General features: G+C 43.5%; 1 protein-coding gene across 5 annotated transcripts in view; it reads left to right on the top strand.

The window, feature by feature from the left end:
* Window positions 1–1,896: 1,896 nt before the first annotated feature.
* LOC114571541 (amyloid-beta A4 precursor protein-binding family A member 1) overlaps window positions 1,897–16,694 on the top strand; it is a 32,925-nt gene continuing 18,127 nt past the window's right edge. For 3 of the 5 annotated variants that reach the window (XM_028602537.1, XM_028602539.1, XM_028602534.1), the window contains exons 1-5: window positions 1,897–2,283; window positions 11,684–13,614; window positions 14,414–14,803; window positions 14,975–15,014; window positions 16,030–16,175. In XM_028602537.1, coding sequence (XP_028458338.1) covers window positions 11,761–13,614; window positions 14,414–14,803; window positions 14,975–15,014; window positions 16,030–16,175 — 2,430 coding nt within the window. In that variant the 5' untranslated portion in view covers window positions 1,897–2,283; window positions 11,684–11,760. Of the gene's footprint in view, window positions 2,284–2,808; window positions 2,826–11,683; window positions 13,615–14,413; window positions 14,804–14,974; window positions 15,015–16,029; window positions 16,176–16,694 lie in introns of those variants that run through there. The other 2 variants (XM_028602538.1, XM_028602535.1) reach the window with 2 other exon arrangements.

Genomic DNA, 16,694 nt, shown 5'->3' with positions numbered 1-16,694 from the left:
CTCATTGGCTCAGGACTTAAAATGTGTCACATTCAGCCAAAAGTTCCCAGACTGTAATCTATTGTACACAAGTGTGCAAGCTGTTTGTGTGGGATTCAATATGTGTGGCTGCAATGATAGCAATCACAGATTGGATGCTATGGTTACTACTCCACTATCACCATCCTCTGTCACATATTGTTGTCACGGTAACGGCTGCTCCGGTGGAAAGCCGCATGTGACTTGAGAATGTGTGACCGGGGCCCTATTGATCTGCTCTACCAGGCATTGAGTGGCACTGAAACGTGTCCGGATTATCATGCCAGAAGACCCGCAAACACCGCGCCCCTGCTTCAGATTTATCAGACATCTCTGCCTAATAACAAGACCAACAGGCCTGGAATGAAACAATTTTATATGATTTTTACAAGGAAGAGTAGAACCTTCCCACATACATTTGCATTTCAAATTAGAAAATCTTATTTTATTGAAACTGCTCCAACCTGTTAATTAATGTTTTCTGGTTAAAATAGTGTTAGCAGTTTCACCCACATAGGGAAGACCACAGTGTTTACATCTGATTAGATACACACAATTAGTGGACTTTGGATTGCCATGACATAGAGATTTGAAAACATAGTTATTATATTGATTTCGCAACCATGGGGCTGGAGAAATTCTCCATGCCCTCTCGGTCTAGGGTTATTAAGTGTTTTGAGTTTAGCTGTAACTAAGTGATCCTGCAGATTTTTATTTTTCCTGAACACTGCTATGAGGCTGCTATGTGATTCTGCAAAACTGAGTTCCCTGAAAATAGTTTTTTCAGTAAAACCCCAAAATGCATGTGTCAGTTATTCAACTGACACATGCATCTTGTCAACTGTAAATCTAATAGCTATCTGGACAACTCAATGAAATGCTATGCTACTTCTATCACATATTTTTCAATGACTCCTCCATCCAGCCTGAAGGAAAAATATTCCACCTGCTGCTGAATAAAAAATGTTGTATCCCAAGTTGCAACTCTTTTGTTCAGCCGAACAAAGACGTAACCTGCTATTACAGGTTAATTTATTTATATTCATCTAATTTTAAATCATTTTATCGTTTCAAGTGTTTACAGGCTATTTTTCCCCAAACTATTGGAATGTGTATCACATACGAATCAAGGGTGCCAGAATCCATAGGCAGACATTTTGAAATGTCACACTAGGAAAAGCACAAGTGTTAATTTGAATATTCAATTGTTCCAGTTAGATCAAATGCACTCTGTAAGGCCTAAGTTATAAATATTATAAAGTAGCCTAAGACATAAAATGTCAATAAAAAAATGGTAAAATAAAAAAGCAAAAGGCATAGTAACCTCACTCTCTCAAAATACTTATTGAACATGATAAATTACATGTGTAAACATTTATTTTTTATTAGCTTAAGAAACTTAATGTCAAATCAGTGTTGAATTACTTTTTCCATGAATGGAAAGGACGAGGATATATGTCACTTCCGGCGGCAATATTCAGCAGGACCGATTTTGCCTCTTTTCTTTTCAAGTTCATAGCCAGTGGAATATTTGTTGTTTGAGCTGGAGAGTCTTTGAGGAAGCAGGCAATGTTCTCAAAACGGAGGCAAGTGTTATTAAACGACCTTTTGTAAATGTTTAAAATAAAATATTATTGTCTAACTTTCCTCCTCTGCGGCGCCATCGAGGAAAGTCTGGCAATGCCTGACTACACTTTAGCAGGTGTTAGCTTGTCGGGGCTTAATAGTTGTTGTTAAGAATGTGCTCAATGCCAGTGGACGTTAACAATGTTTTTGTTTAGCTAACGTTATACATGTGAAAACGCTGCTTGTGCATAAACTAGAGCTGGCGGGATACCAGTTTTTCTAATTGTTCGGCTCTTTCAGGTGTTTCAGTAATTCAGGAACATGTGATAAGACCAGGAAGATCCGCAGGCAGATAACAGCGACGCCACCGACCGACCGTGGGAATACTCCGCTAACGGTGGTGTTGCAGCAGGCGGGCAGAGGCACAGCAGCACTTTGCAGGCTGTTGCTGATGGAGTTAGCTGGGATGAGGCTACACTCATGGCCGTAAAGAACACCACCAGCGTCAGCAGTGTTTGTATAAAGGCGTTCTGTGCATCGCTAATCCGCTCTGATGTCACGGTGCAGAAGGAGGGGCTGAGCTCTCCGCTTTAATCCGTACAAATTGTCGGGAGGGACAAGCCGAGCGAGCGGGCACGAGAACAGTGGCGATGTGTACTGCAGCAGCCGGACCCGGGCCTCTCCTCCTCTGACATGCAGGTAAATGAATAGATGTCATGTCCAGCAGCCGATGACGGGAAGCCGGGTTTAGTGTGGGGCGGGGGAAGCCGGAATGAGAATGTGTTCAGGTCGTTTTCTGATGGCGGATTCGACACCTGCAGAGATTTAATCTGGACCGTCAGGAGGGAAAGGGGCATTTAGACAGGTGACAGTTTGCTGCACTTCCACCCCCCGAACAGATGGCAGGCGTTTGAGGCATTATAGAGATGCAGTGATAGACCCTGTGAATTTGATTCCCAGGATATACTGTACGTGCTTCTTATCCAGAATAACAACATGATCATTTATGAATTGGGCACTTCGGCTCTTTGAAATGCGGGGGCGCAGGGCTAACTGATGATAAGCACCAATCCCAAAAAGAAGGCTTTTGCCACTTTTAACATAATACAATCGTTCAAGGCCGTGGGGGGATTTAAGAAGCCAGTGAGCCTTCAAAATAAAAGCACTTGCCAATTTGGCACTTGTTCATGGATTAATCTTCTCCCTCTGGTGCAACGGCCTAGTCTACATGTAAACACAATGTAAGTAATTCGACTACCGTGTGTGTGTGTGTGTGTGTGTGTGTGTGTGTGTGTGTGTGTGTGTGTGTGTGTGTGTGTGTGTGTGTGCGAGGATGAATCATGCTGTCAGGAATAGAAAGATAAGGCGAATCCTCTAAAGTGAAGACAGTGGCAGCTAATGATTATTTTCATTATCGGCCAATCTGCCAGGCATTTTCTAGATCAATGGTACAGTATGGGTCCATTAAATGTCAGGAAATAGAAAAATGCCTGTCACAGTTTCCCAGAGCCCGTGGTGATGTCTTGAAAAATTGCTTGTTTTGTAAACTTGCATAATTCAAAAAAGAATAATGTTTGCCTTATTTGCTTGAAATATGTAAACTGAATCGACAATTGTTTTAATGGTTGGTTCAGAATTTTGGACATAGGACCTCATTTCCAAGTTACCCAGTGTGTTATTTATCAGTGGAGACAGTTTTCAACACTTTTCATCCAGTCCTTCTAGTTGCAGAGTTCGCTGGTGCTAGGCTAGCGCCAGTCAACCGTATCTGCTAGCCTGCCATTAAAAGCAGTCTTACACACTCCACAGTACACCCGAGGCAAATAAATTATAACGCCAGACTATCGATGTAAATGTCTGTTGATAAAATAATGTTAGAAATAAAACTACCCTTGCATTTCAATGATCGATCGATACAAGGAATTTATAAGCTTGTAGGCATACAATTCAGGTGGCTCGAACAATTTGGAACCGGTTCTCTGTTTTCTGATCTTATTTGATTGTTGGGGGTAAGTAAAATGAACTGTCTGGTCTAGTCAGACCCAACATATCAACACATTATTGGCATTGCCTAGAGCTTTGTGACATTTTAATAGACTACGTGGTTCTATATCATTTGTTAATAAAATAAATGACATGTACACAGATAATGAAAATATTTGGCTGCATCCGAAATGCTGTCAAAAATATTATTTGCTTCACATAGTCATTTAAGGCCTGATTTTAGGCATAACATGGAGAAAGTTATAGGCTAGTGAATAGATGTAATCAGTCCTTGGGTTGAGATGTATAGCACACGTTTGTTGTTGTCAGAGTGTGCTTGTCTGACTCGGCCAGTATAAGATCAGTAAGTTAATGGGCTAGTAAATCCCCCACCCTGCGGCTTTCACTGCAGCCTGACAGATGGAAGCTCACAGCTCTACAGGCCTGGACGTTTCATTGCCCTGCTGCCAGTGCCATCTGTGACCCCCCCCCCCCGTGTGTCACCCAATCATTGCCGTCCAGTCCTAAACTCCAGGCAGAGAGGTACATTAGCCACCCTGGGAGTCCACCCTCGCTCCTGCTGCGTCCCTTCATGTTCCCTCCTTGGCAGTTGTGGTTTGTGCTCAGATTACAGGATCCACATTAACCTTTTGAACCTACGCGTCTTCTCTCTGTCCACTTTTTCAAAGTCTAGAATTTATATATCTACACATGTAAGATGACAACCACATCAGAGCTGCAGTAATTGACAGTTTATCATTAGTTTACTAAGGTTACAAGAAACCACCTCGCAGGAATGCAATCAAATCAATTGTAAACAAGTCGATAAAGTGAAGTCATGAGATGAAAGCAAGAATGAAAATTCAAAAGGATCCAGTATTCACTTATAAAGCATGTTAAGAATCAAATTTCATTAGCAGTTCTTTCAAGATTTCCTCACAAAAACAATTTGAACAAAAACAAAAGTCACATCTTCAAGCAAAAGAATAAGGGGAACACTTGAGATAATTCTTCCAGAAATTTGTAATAATCCCAATATGAAAACAACAATAATGGTTTGTCTACAGTAGTTAAGATGTTCAGCACCCGTTCAGTACAGAGTTGATTTAAGGAGAAAAATGTAGATGTCTCATGTATACAATCACATATTTATGGATTCCTCTGATCGTTAAGGTCCGATAAATAACTTATGAAAGCAGCTTCGGTGAAACATGGAGTAGCAATAATGAGAAATGCTTGTAAGCTTTCATGTAGGTCAGCCTTAGCCTTTTCCTTTTTTTAAATACGGCTGTACAGTTGTCTCCATTGGTGACCTTTTCTGGAAGCAGTTTATTATTCCTGAAGCATAGTAGAATTGCATTGTTGTGTCCTCCAGCGTGTTGACCTCAGACACGGGGAATCCTGGGATAACTGATGGGTACCCTGATAGTCCCGTCATATTAAATACATATCCAAACTGGGATTCTTACTCACAGAGGGCATTTATTATTCAGATCGCTGCCCTATCCGTCTCTCTCCGTCAGGTCTTATCTGATACCAGAGAGATGTCCCTCCTTGCCCCTCTGCCCTGCCTCATCCTCTTCGTCCTTCTTTTCTTCCTGTCCTGTGCCATGTGCCAGCTGCTGGTGAATGGATGAATGTGGTACAGATTATTTTTTTTTTACAATATATTTTATTAATTTTAAACAAACAACAAACCAACAAGCCCAGCTATTACCAACATACAAAACAGGGGGAAATCATTCACACACACAAATTGCACACCGCATGTCACATCACATAACCTACATTATTGTTTACAACAAAACACAAAAAAAAAATTTTCAAAAGAGTTTGACTTATTGGTGAAGACAAAATGTGGTCTCCCATCCTGCAGCAAACCAGCAAGATCACCAGGAAGGTAATCAAGAAAAGGTTGCCAGATATTATAAAACAAGTTGGTATTGCCCCTTAGTGTGGCACTGAGGCGTTCCAGAGGAAAAACCTTAACCTTAACACAACGCCTTGCTAAAAGTAAGAGTTTACCCAGTAACAATAGTTGCCCTGCAGATAGAGAGAGCTGCTCTAGATGTAGATTCAGAAGGAACAAGACTGGTTCTGATTTAACTGTTTTGTGAAAAATTGAACTTAGCTCCTGAGAAATATTCCTCCAATACCTGAGTATTAAGGGACAATGCCAAATACAATGATAGTAGGTCCCTACTTCTTTCTTACACTTCCTACAGAGGGGAGAGACTTGGGGGTTAATCTTGTTTGGAAAATGAGGAGTGCGCTGCAATCTATGCAATATCCTGTACTGACTCTCTCTAAGTCTATTACACGTAAACAGTTTCTTAACAGATTCTAATGCATCTGACCAGATATCAGTATCAAGATCAACCTCCAAATCCTTTTCCCATGACTCCCTGTTTTTGTTAACATTGGCACAATTAAGAGAGTACAGTTTTTCATAAAAAAGTGAAATAAATTTTCTGTTATTGGAAGCGATTGAATTAAAAGTAAGGAGGAGGCCAACAATTGGATTCTCTATTGATTGGTCTGTTGGAAGTACAAGATTGGACTGTACCAAATGTCTAACCTGAAGAAAGCCAAAAAAGTGGCTGTGTGGTAGTTGGTATTTATTCTGAAGTTGTGAAAATGACATAAAATTACCGTTTTCAAATAAATTACCCACAAATCTTATGGTGCTTTTCCATTACATGGTACCTACTCGCCTCGCCTCGACTCTACTCGCCTTTTTTGGTTTTCCATTACGAAAAAAAGTACCTGGTACCTGTTAACAGGTACTTTTTTTAGTACCTGCTCAGTCGAGGTTCCAAGCGAGCTGAGGCGAGCCGAGAAGGTGACGTGAAACCCTGCAGGCTGCTGATTGGTCGGAAAGAAGCGTCACTGATCACTGCATTGCTAGCGAGAGACGGCATTTTTAAATAGTTTAGCCAGTGGTGTTTTTTTGCTGCCGGAGGCTCCACGCAGAGCTTTCTCCGTAGCATACAAGTGGCCTGATGGTTATACTGGTGCGCTGGTATGTGCATGTGTGATGTGTGTGTGTCGAGTCGCCGTATGTGTGTGTGTGGGGAGCTAGTGAGCGAGGGAGAAGTGAGAGAGTGACGGCAATTATCTCCGCAGCGAGTAGCGACTCTAGGGTCATATATATGGGGTTCCCTCCTGGTGGAGAAAATGATTGAGCCAGCCTGATATTATGCATGCATGACAGGCCCAGTTATAATACAAAAAATTGGGAAGGGCTTGACCCCCTCTGTTAACGGGTAATTGTAAAGTCTTCATCTTTAATCTAGGTCTCTTTCCGTGCCATATGAAATTTGAGAGAGCTCTTTCTATACCTAAAAATGCCCTTCCAGTGATCCTAAGTGGTAGCATTTGCATTGGATATAATATTCTGGGAAGCATGTTCATCTTCATCAGGCTGATCCTGCCCATCCATGACAGAGGGAGATCGAACCATCTTTCAAGATCACATTTAACCGCTGTCAAAGTTGGCTTAAAATTCAACTTATACAATTCTTCAACCTTAGCTGATACTCTGACGCCCAGGTAAACAAAGCCAGCACTCGACCATCTAAATGGAAAATTGACAAGGGTTGCACGGTCTCCAAAGTCACCCAGTGGCAAGGCCTCTGACTTGTCATAATTAATTTTGTACCCTGAAATTTGACCAAATTGACATATAATTGCTAACAAAATGGGTATAGAATACTCTAGTGTGGTAATAAACAGTAATATGTCATCAGCATAAAGCGATATTTTGTATTCAATGTCTCCTAAACTTACACCGGACAGCCCATTGTGATTCCTAATAGTCTCAGCAAGTGGTTCGATAGCAAGTACAAATAAAAGCGGTGAGAGGGGACAGCCCTGACGTGTACCTCTACTCAAGGGAAAAATATCAGACACCGAACCATTTAGCATGACCCGGGCAGCAGGAGACCTGTATAGAAGCTTAACCCACTGAATAAAATCCGAGCCCAACCCAAATTTATCAAGAACATCGAAAAGGTACTCCCACTCTACCCGGTCAAATGCTTTTTTCAGCGTCTAATGAGACTGCCAGGACCCTCTTCTTTGTACTATGTGCAAATTGTATTATGTTTAGGAGCCTTCCAACATTAGAGACAGAATATCTATTTTTGACAAATCCAGTCTGGTCTGGTCTAATTAGGACAGGTAGCATCTCCTCTAGTCTTCTAGCCAGGAGTTTTGATAATATTTTGCAGTCAACACCAAGCAAACTTATTGGTCTATAAGACCTGCAACAATCAGAAGGTTTGTCTTTTTTTTTTAAATCCGAGAGATGTGGGCCAGATTTAAAGTTGGTGGAAGCGTGCCTCTTTCAAACGATTTAGTAAACATGTTAGTCAGGGGTCCAACCACCAGCTTGATCATCTTTTTATAAAATTCAGGCCCGAATCCATCCGGACCCGGGGCTTTCCCACTCTGTAGCGATTTAATGGTCTCTGTAACTTCTTGTGCTGTAATTGGTCTACATAAGTCATTTCTACAATCTTCAGTTAAGGTGGGAAGATGAATTCCATCAAAAAATCTTTTTCTCTGCTCTGAGGTGTTTTGGCATTCGGAGGAATATAGTTCTTGATAAAACTCCTTCAAAATTTTGCATATGGTTTTGGTTTCGAAATGCTCTGTGCCTTTACTATCCCTAAGCGATGGTATTACATGAGGCCCTGTCTGGCCCCTGGCTAGTCGAGCCAGGAGCCTCCCAGGTTTATTGCCAGATTCGAATAATCTATGCTTAGCAAAAAAGATGTCCGATTCTGCTTTTTGAGACAAAAGTTGGTCTAGGGCAGAGCGGGTTGCTTCTAATTTCTTAAGTATAGATAAGGCGGTGGTCTTGATGTCCCTATCCAGAGCTATAATTTGTTATTGTTATTTATTTGTTTTGCCAGTGTACTTTTTCTCTTTGCAGCCGTATAGGAAATTATGGCTCCCCTCAGGAAGGCCTTGCCAGTTTCCCATAGAGTAGACGCAGAGATCTCAGGTGAATCATTTGTTGAAATGAAAAGGTCCCATTGTGATTCCAAGTATGTTAAAAATGCGGGGTCACTTAGAAGGGAAGGATTTAAACACCAGTGTCTAGATAGGGGGTTATAGTAAGGTGGCATGAGCTCTATAGAGACCGATGAATGGTCTGAGAGGGCACATGGATTAATGGAGCAGGCTGTAGTCTTGTCTAGGGTTAACCTCGAGACAAAAAAATAATCAATTCTCGAAAAAGAATGATGAGGGCTAGAGAAAAATGTGAAGTCTTTATCTTGTGGGTTAATTACCCTCCATGCATCAAATAGAACCAAATCTGAACAGAGCCCCTTTGTAGCTTGGGCCATTTTAGTGGGGGTAGGGTTTTAGGTGGGCTGTGGTCCATTTCTGGGGCCAAAACGCAGTTGAAATCCCCTCCAAGTTTGACATATGGAGGGCAACTTGAGGAGATGTCAGCCAATAACTTAGAATAAAACGAGCTGTCAAATGTATTGGGGGCATAGACGCATCCTATGAGAACACGTTCTCCATACAGACACCCAACAACAGCAACATACCTTCCTTCAGTATCTTGTATGACTTTATCAAGTGTAAATGTAAGATTTTTATGTATAAGTATTGCTACTCCCCTACTCTTTGAGTTAAATGAAGAATAATAAATTTGGCCGACCCAGTCCCGCTTTAGTTTCAAGTGTTCCAGATCAGTGAGGTGGGTCTTTTGTAATAGTGCCACTTGTACCTTATCTTTTTTGAGCATGGAGAGAATTTTCCGCCGCTTCACCACATGATTAATACCCTTGACATTCAGTGTAATAATTTTTGTGTTACTCATGATGTGAACTACTTACCAGGTAGCAAGTGAAAGTGATCCGTTTAGGGTAGATAAAACATAATAAATATATATATATATATATATATATATATATATAAAAAAAAAGGGGGACAGTGCAATTCACACTTGTTGGGCAGATAAACTGTGCTGGGATAAACATGCCCATCTCCAACAGACGGGAGAACGTCAGAACTCTGAGAAAACTAAGTAAACAAAAGCAAAAACAAAAAGCTACCCAATGGGTAGTGTTGTAAGAGCACATGCTGCTGAAAGGAGTAATCGCTTCTGGAAAACAAAACAGTTTCCATATCTCACTCCCACCCCCACAACATAAAATTAACAAGCACATTATTATTCTGATCAGCCAGATCAGCAAAAAGCTCCTGTAGCTACAATATTATCAGTAACCGCAAATCCCTCATATCTTAATAGAGGAAGAAACACAGTTGAGCCAACTCGACTCTGAACCCATTTAAATTCTCCTGCTGACTGTTTTAGTTCGCTGTAATAATAGTTTTAGAATATACAGTCTTCTGCATATATATAATAAAACTTACTCAGTCCTTAGTGAACCAGCAGATGAGAGTCACAGACCGGAGTCATCTTCTGACTCTATTCCAGCGTATTGAGAAAGTTTTCTGCACACCTCCGTGTTTCAAATTTGTGCTCCGTACCATTGTGGTTCACGGAGAGTGTAGCCGGGAATCGCATGCTGAAACGGATACTTTTGTCAATAAGGGCTTGACATACGCCGTTGAAGGCGCGACGTCTCTCTCGAACCGCAGTAGACAGGTCCTGGTGAATAAAAATCTTCTTGCCTTTGTACTCCAGGTTCTGCTTCGCCCTCATCGCTGCCATTATCCTGGGTTTGTCTCTGGAGTTGTGAAGCTTAATAATCACTGGACGAGGACGCGCTTCCCGTGGTCCCAAGCTGCGGTGTGCCCGGTCGATCTTGATATGGCTTTTAGTACCGGGGCTACCCTCTAAGCCGAGTACGGTCGGAAGCCAAGATTCAAAGAACTGTATAGGACGTTTCCCCTCCGTGCCCTCTTCCAGGTTGAGGATACGGATATTGTCCCGCCTGCTCCGGTTCTCCATATCATCCATGCTATCTGCCATTATCTTAATTTTCTTCTCTGCTTCGGTGACTCTTAGCTCCAACCCTGCCACTGTGTCTTCCACATCCGAAACTCGCTGCTCCGCCGCGGTGATGCCTTTGGACTGGCTCTCTAAAGTTGAGGAGATTTTTTCTAGAGTCTCTGAGAATTTAGAGAGCTTTTCGTCCATGGCGTTAGTAAAACTTTGGGTTACCTCGCGGATCAGAGTCGTGGTGTCCACAATAAGCGGAGGCCCATCGTCTTGTAATTGAGAGTCGCTAGCTAAGCTAGCGTTAGCAGCTGAAACATTTGTCAACTTCCGTGACTGAATTTTCGTCTGTTTCGACATGGTTAATCACCAGCAAAGTTCACTTGTTTGTTGCCACTTATGTAGTTGCTATTTTAGGCTAAGAGGGGTGTAGTAAATTGCAGGAAATCTAGCTAATGTGTGGGAGCGGGAGCCAGTCATGGTCACGTGCCCTCCCGGATTTAGGTTTTTACTATTGGCAATATAGAGACAGGGAGTCCCCAGCCTGATACCCAACATCCCAGTAGTGTTTCCTTTTTATGTACTTTTTTCTTTTACGGCTATGTTCAATTAAGTTTTAATTCAGTCAATTTGTGGAAATAGCCTACAAACATTTGCAAACAACTGCAGTTGAAAAAGAACGAAAAACATCTTTAATTGACCACATTAAGTTTCAACGCAAAGCAAATGCCCAATGACGTTGCCAACAGGGCTGTCCTCGACTAAAGACATTTTTTTTCGACTAACACTCATACGATTTTGTTGACAATTAGTTCATTTTATAGACAGATCTGTAAAACTGAGTTTCTCCACAAAGAACCATGCAGAAGCACCACTTTAAATCTTGTGTTTACCAGAGATGTGCTCATATGGTTTTCGGAAATAAATCATTCAGCATGAAAAAAAAAGAGGATATAAAATGACTAATTGGGAGGAGGCAGCCCTAGTTTCCATAATGACATTTTGCATTCAATGCTACTTTTGAATACTGATTAATATGGAAACATTTCGGCCTGTATTTAAAAAAAGTATTAATGTTCAATATCTAGGCCCTAATAATGATTCTGTTTTACATGTTAACTTTCCTTGGACCTCTTATGTGTGTAAATTAGGCTTTTTCTGTTTATATCCCGTCTCCGTCTCTTCCAGGCTGTGCTATGAGCGGGGCTTTCTTGGAGATAAGGGGGAGCATGTTCTGAAAATTGGAGTCGTATCACACCCCAGCCATGAGCCAAAGGTATCAGGAAGAGGCAGGCGAGGAGCACAAGGTGGCTCCGAGGAGCAGGCAGCCCAACGGGACGTCTCTCGGGGAACCTCCTGTACGTCGGTCCTGGAGGCCGTGTCAAATGGTCAACCAGGATGGGGAAGTGAATCCCCATCATCATCACCATCATCATCAGCCTCCTCACCAACACCAACCACCCACAGGTCGCGGACCCAATCGGCATCGCCGGCGGCCTCCATCAGGGCAGGGCCAGGCTCAGAGTCCTGGTCTGGGCCCGGTGCCAGCTCCTTCCAGGCCAGACGGGGACGAGAGCCGAGACACTGAGCCCCGTCCCGTCCAGCAACCCCGCCCTGCTGTCACGCGTTACCGCCGTCATGGCGACCCTAACCCCAGACTCAGAGGGCACAGACCGAGGCAACCAGTCAGAGAAATGCAGGACTCTTTGCCTGTTGCGGATGAGAGAGAGGGTCCAGCAGAGGTGCAGGTACAGCAACGCTCATCAGACGATCCTGTAACTGACCAATTGCAGGACAGGGGCTCTCCTCACCTGACTCCCGTTGCCGTTATCACCCCCACCCACCTCTCAACTGGTCCTGCAACCCAAAACATGCAACTTCACCCCCAACACACGCCGCCTGCTGAGGCAGAAGAGGACCTCCAGGAGTGTAAAGTACAGTGTGAAGAGGAATCGGAGGAAGTTAAGGAGAATGATAAAGATCAAGAACAGGCGGGGGATGATGAAGACCATCGCCCAACCCCAGGTCACTCCAGCTGCGGCCGTAACGACGTGCAGACAGTCGATGACAGAGCAGAGGAAGGTGCAGAGAGAGTAGAGGAGGATCAGGAAGAAGCGATGGAGGATATCGCGGAGGACATAGCAGCTCAGGGAAGTGAAATCACTGATCTCTGCTCTGACACGGAGAGCGCCGCCTCGCTTAGTATGGACGCACCTCTCCACAGCCCGCCGCCACTCCGGTCACCAACTCCTCCTTCGTCCCCGGAGGTTCCACCTTTCCCCCAGCTGGACCACTTCAGTGAGGACACCAGCATGAGCCCTGTGCCCGACAACGACCTGCTGCCTGAAGATGAAGATGATGATTGCTCTGAGTCGTGCTCGCTGTCTCACTTTACTTCCCGTTCTGACTCCTATCCGAAAACCTATGCAGACTTTTATACAGAGTCCCACCAAAAGTCGTACCCAGAGCCTGTCTACAAGTCGTACTCGGAGCCCAAATCCCATCCTAACTCTTTTCCTGAGCCCCTTAAGACCTCCTACCCCGAGTTACACAGAGAACCTCGCAGGCAATCTGGTTGGAGGACTGAGACTAATGAGGCCCAGCAGGAGTCCCGCCAAGAGCCCTTTACCAGCCATAGACAGGAGAATGTACAAAAAGGGGCGCCAAGCTCCCCCACCAGGGGCTCCCACTATGCACCAAGGCAGGGCAGAGAGCGCGGCTCACATCACTCCCCTCTGGACCGCTCTGTTGGCTGCCGGCTGCACCACTATGACGGACAGTCTGACAGCGAGGGGGACAGCGCCGATCAAAGTCCCGTTCCCAAAAGTCGCAGGCAGACGCCCAGACAAGCAGAAACCCTGGCCAAGAGCCCCTCTTCTGGGCAGAGCAACTCAGGAGAGCGGAGTGCAGTAAGTCTCCAAGTGGAAGAAGGTTCAAGCGGCTCAGGAGACGCCATCAGCCTGGCGATTAAAGACATTAAGGAGGCGATTGAGGAGGTGAAGACTAAGACTGTGCGCTCCCCCTACACACCTGACCAGCCTGTGGAGCCCATCTGGGTGATGAGGCAGGAGGTCAGCCCCACAGAGGAGGTATACCCACTGCCGACTACAGCTGAACATGTAAGTATGACTAAAGTCATCCTTAAAGCGTACAGCTTTTCTTTTTAATGTAAGCTGTATCTCCAAAGGACTCGCAGCCGCATGTGCTCCTGTTAAAATTGTTTACATTTCAAAACAAAATTGGCTCATCAGAACAGTTTTGCTTAGCCTACACTGTAGCTGATGTTGCACTTTCTTCATTGCGTAATAAATTAGATATTTGGAAATGGGAGCAGTGTGGCTTTGGAGGATACAATCAGGGTAACAGTTCTTTGGACTCCGCACCTCCTGGAAAAAAATAGATTCTTTAAGAAGAGAAAATTGGTTTCCACAGTTTAAATTGCATGTTACGCAATGTTATGTTTTAACGGTGGTTAAATTAGCAAAAGTGGATTTGTACATGCCCTAAATGCAGCTACAGACACAGAAATTGCACATCCTAAGGAAAGCTCATTGTGGGACTGGCTCTAGTGGCTGTAATTCTGCACCAAGGCTGAATTTCGGGAAAGAGACTTCAGATACAGTGTTAGGGGACCACTGAGGTCTATATAAAAGCATCCAAAGAGTACCGTGTCATGGGACCATTAAGCCTGTGCTGATAAGTGACATTGCTCAAGGAGTTTGGTCTGCAGTGTTGCAATAATTAAATTAGATTTTTATTGCTTTCGGGAAGTTTTACAGCAACATTTCATTTTGTGTTACTTGGATTAATGCCCAAATCCTGAATCATGTATCGTCTGAATAAGGTGTCAACTGAGTTGCTGTAGATGCATTGCAGTTTTAAAAGGAGTATATACAAAAACACTTTTCCTTCTCTCAGTCTTCTCCTCACTCCCCCGGTCAGTCGGCGTCTGAGTCTCCATCCCGCTACGCCTCAGTCACAGTTCGGGAGCCGGTCAGTCCGCTGAGAGTTGAGTCAGCCAGAGCACTTCATCCTCAACATTATCCCCAACAGCAGCCCCAACACAGCCATCACCCCCACCACGGCCACCATTCACAGCAGAGGGACACGGCGAGGCCGCCGCAGGCATACACACAGCCGCAACCCTACGCACACATGCCGCCTAATCCGCATCACCAACGTCAACATCAGCATCAACAACCGAATCAACATCATCAGGAGCTTCCAGCTCAGCGGCCGCGGCCTCAAGTTCAGCCACAGGCTCAAGTTCAGCCACAGCCTCCTCCACAGCAGCCCACTCTCCAGGAGGTGAGCCATAAAATATAGAAAGGCAGGCATCTTTTACAAGGCGTTAATCTGCCAGCAGCAGAATGGCTGGCAGCAGTAAAAGTCTTAGAAGCAGAATTTCAATGAGAGACCTGTATGTGAGTAGAAATAATAAGGATGGTGATGGAGGTTTCCCTTTTTGTGCCTTCTCAGCTTCGCAGATCTCTTCCTTCATTTCCAACATTTGTGGACGGTGAGTGGACTCTCATACAAAAATCCTAATGTTATTCTCAGCTCCATCTCCATTCTTTTCATCTGTTGACATAAAGATGAATATTACATGTTACAATCCCTTACGTTTAATTTCTTTTATGGTCATGGCTGTGTTCTCAAAAAATTTATCTACAGTATCTCACAGAAGTGAGTACACACCTCACATTTTAGTAAATATTTCATTATATCTTTTTGGGACAACACTGAAGAAATTACACTTTGCTACAATGTAAAGTATTACGTTTACAGCTTGTATAACAGTGTAAATGTGCTGTCGCTTCAAAATAACTCAACACACAGCCATTAATGTCTAAACTGCTGGCAACTGTTTATTTTAAGGGTGGGTTAAAACGAGGGCTTTGTTCTTTACTCAGTAGCTGTATTCCTGTATGTTGTATGTGCCCCGAGGAAACTTAATAAAGATATGTTAAAAAAAAAAAAAAAAAAACTGCTGGCAACAAACGTGAGTACACCCCTATGTTAAATTCCCATAGAGGCAGGCAGATTTTTATTTTTAAAGGCCAGTTATTTCATGGATCCAGGATACTATGCATCTTGATAAAGTTCCCTTGGCCTTAGAAATTAAAATAGCCCCCCATCATCACCACATACCCTTCACCATATCTAGAGATTGGCATGGTTTTATTTCAGTTTGTCTAATAGTTGGTTTGATTTGGATTGAGAGCTGATTTTATGGAAAGTACCCCATGCCCATTCTATGGGAATGTACACTTAATACTTTACATTGTAGCAAAGTTTTTTCAGTGTTGTCCCATTAAAAGATATAATGTATATATTTAATAAATGTGAGGGGTGTACTCACTTTTGTGAGATACTGTATATTGTAGATGTTGTGTATAGTATTTTTTTTTTTTTTTTTTTTTTGATCATTGCCATATCTTCACTTTATAATCTGTATGTAGTATGTTTGTGTGCCAGTATGTTATATGCATTTGTGTGTAAATGTGCCTAACGAGTGCATGTGGTTTATGCAGTCCCGGGACCATGCGACCCCGAAGACCTTATCGACGGCATCATCTTTGCAGCGACCTACCTGGGCTGCACCCACCTGCTCTCAGAGAGGACGCCCACAAAGAGCGCCCGCATGCAGCAGGCACAGGAGGCCATGAACAGAGTCCGGGTGAGTGCAGGCTCCAGCTTATTTGATTTCATCCTGCAGTCATATCGTAGTGGAGGAAGAACAATGGGTTTCGGGTCCGAGATCACTCCATCGTTCGCTCACTATTTTCTTAATAGTCTCGTGTTGTCAGACCTTCCCCCACAGCGCTGCGGAGGAGGGTCTGACTAGTGCACACAGCATTCCGGGATGGGAGAAAAAAATGCTCTGGTTTATTGGCATTTCTCCATGCTAATCACAATCATCTTGGGCGGTGCCAAGCGCCAGATGGAGCCACTGTGCCGCTGCAAAATAGCCTCGGTGTTTTGGTGGAACATGTGTACGTTCAAAGGTGGAGCTCTCAGGATGGCTGCTAATAATAATAATAATAATAATAATAATAATAATAATAATCGTTTTGTCATCGCATTGTAGCCGGAATCTAATCAAATCGTGAGGTGCCTAGAGATTCCCCAGTAAATGGGGAGAGATTTCAGACACAGCCTCTTTCTTGACAACATGGTCACGTTCAAGAATCTCCCA

The sequence above is a fragment of the Perca flavescens genome, chromosome 16 (genome assembly GCF_004354835.1).
Source record: "Perca flavescens isolate YP-PL-M2 chromosome 16, PFLA_1.0, whole genome shotgun sequence".
NCBI lineage: Eukaryota > Metazoa > Chordata > Actinopteri > Perciformes > Percidae > Perca > Perca flavescens.
The sequence above is the reverse complement of the archived record's forward strand: the minus strand, read 5'-3'. Positions and strand labels throughout refer to the sequence as shown.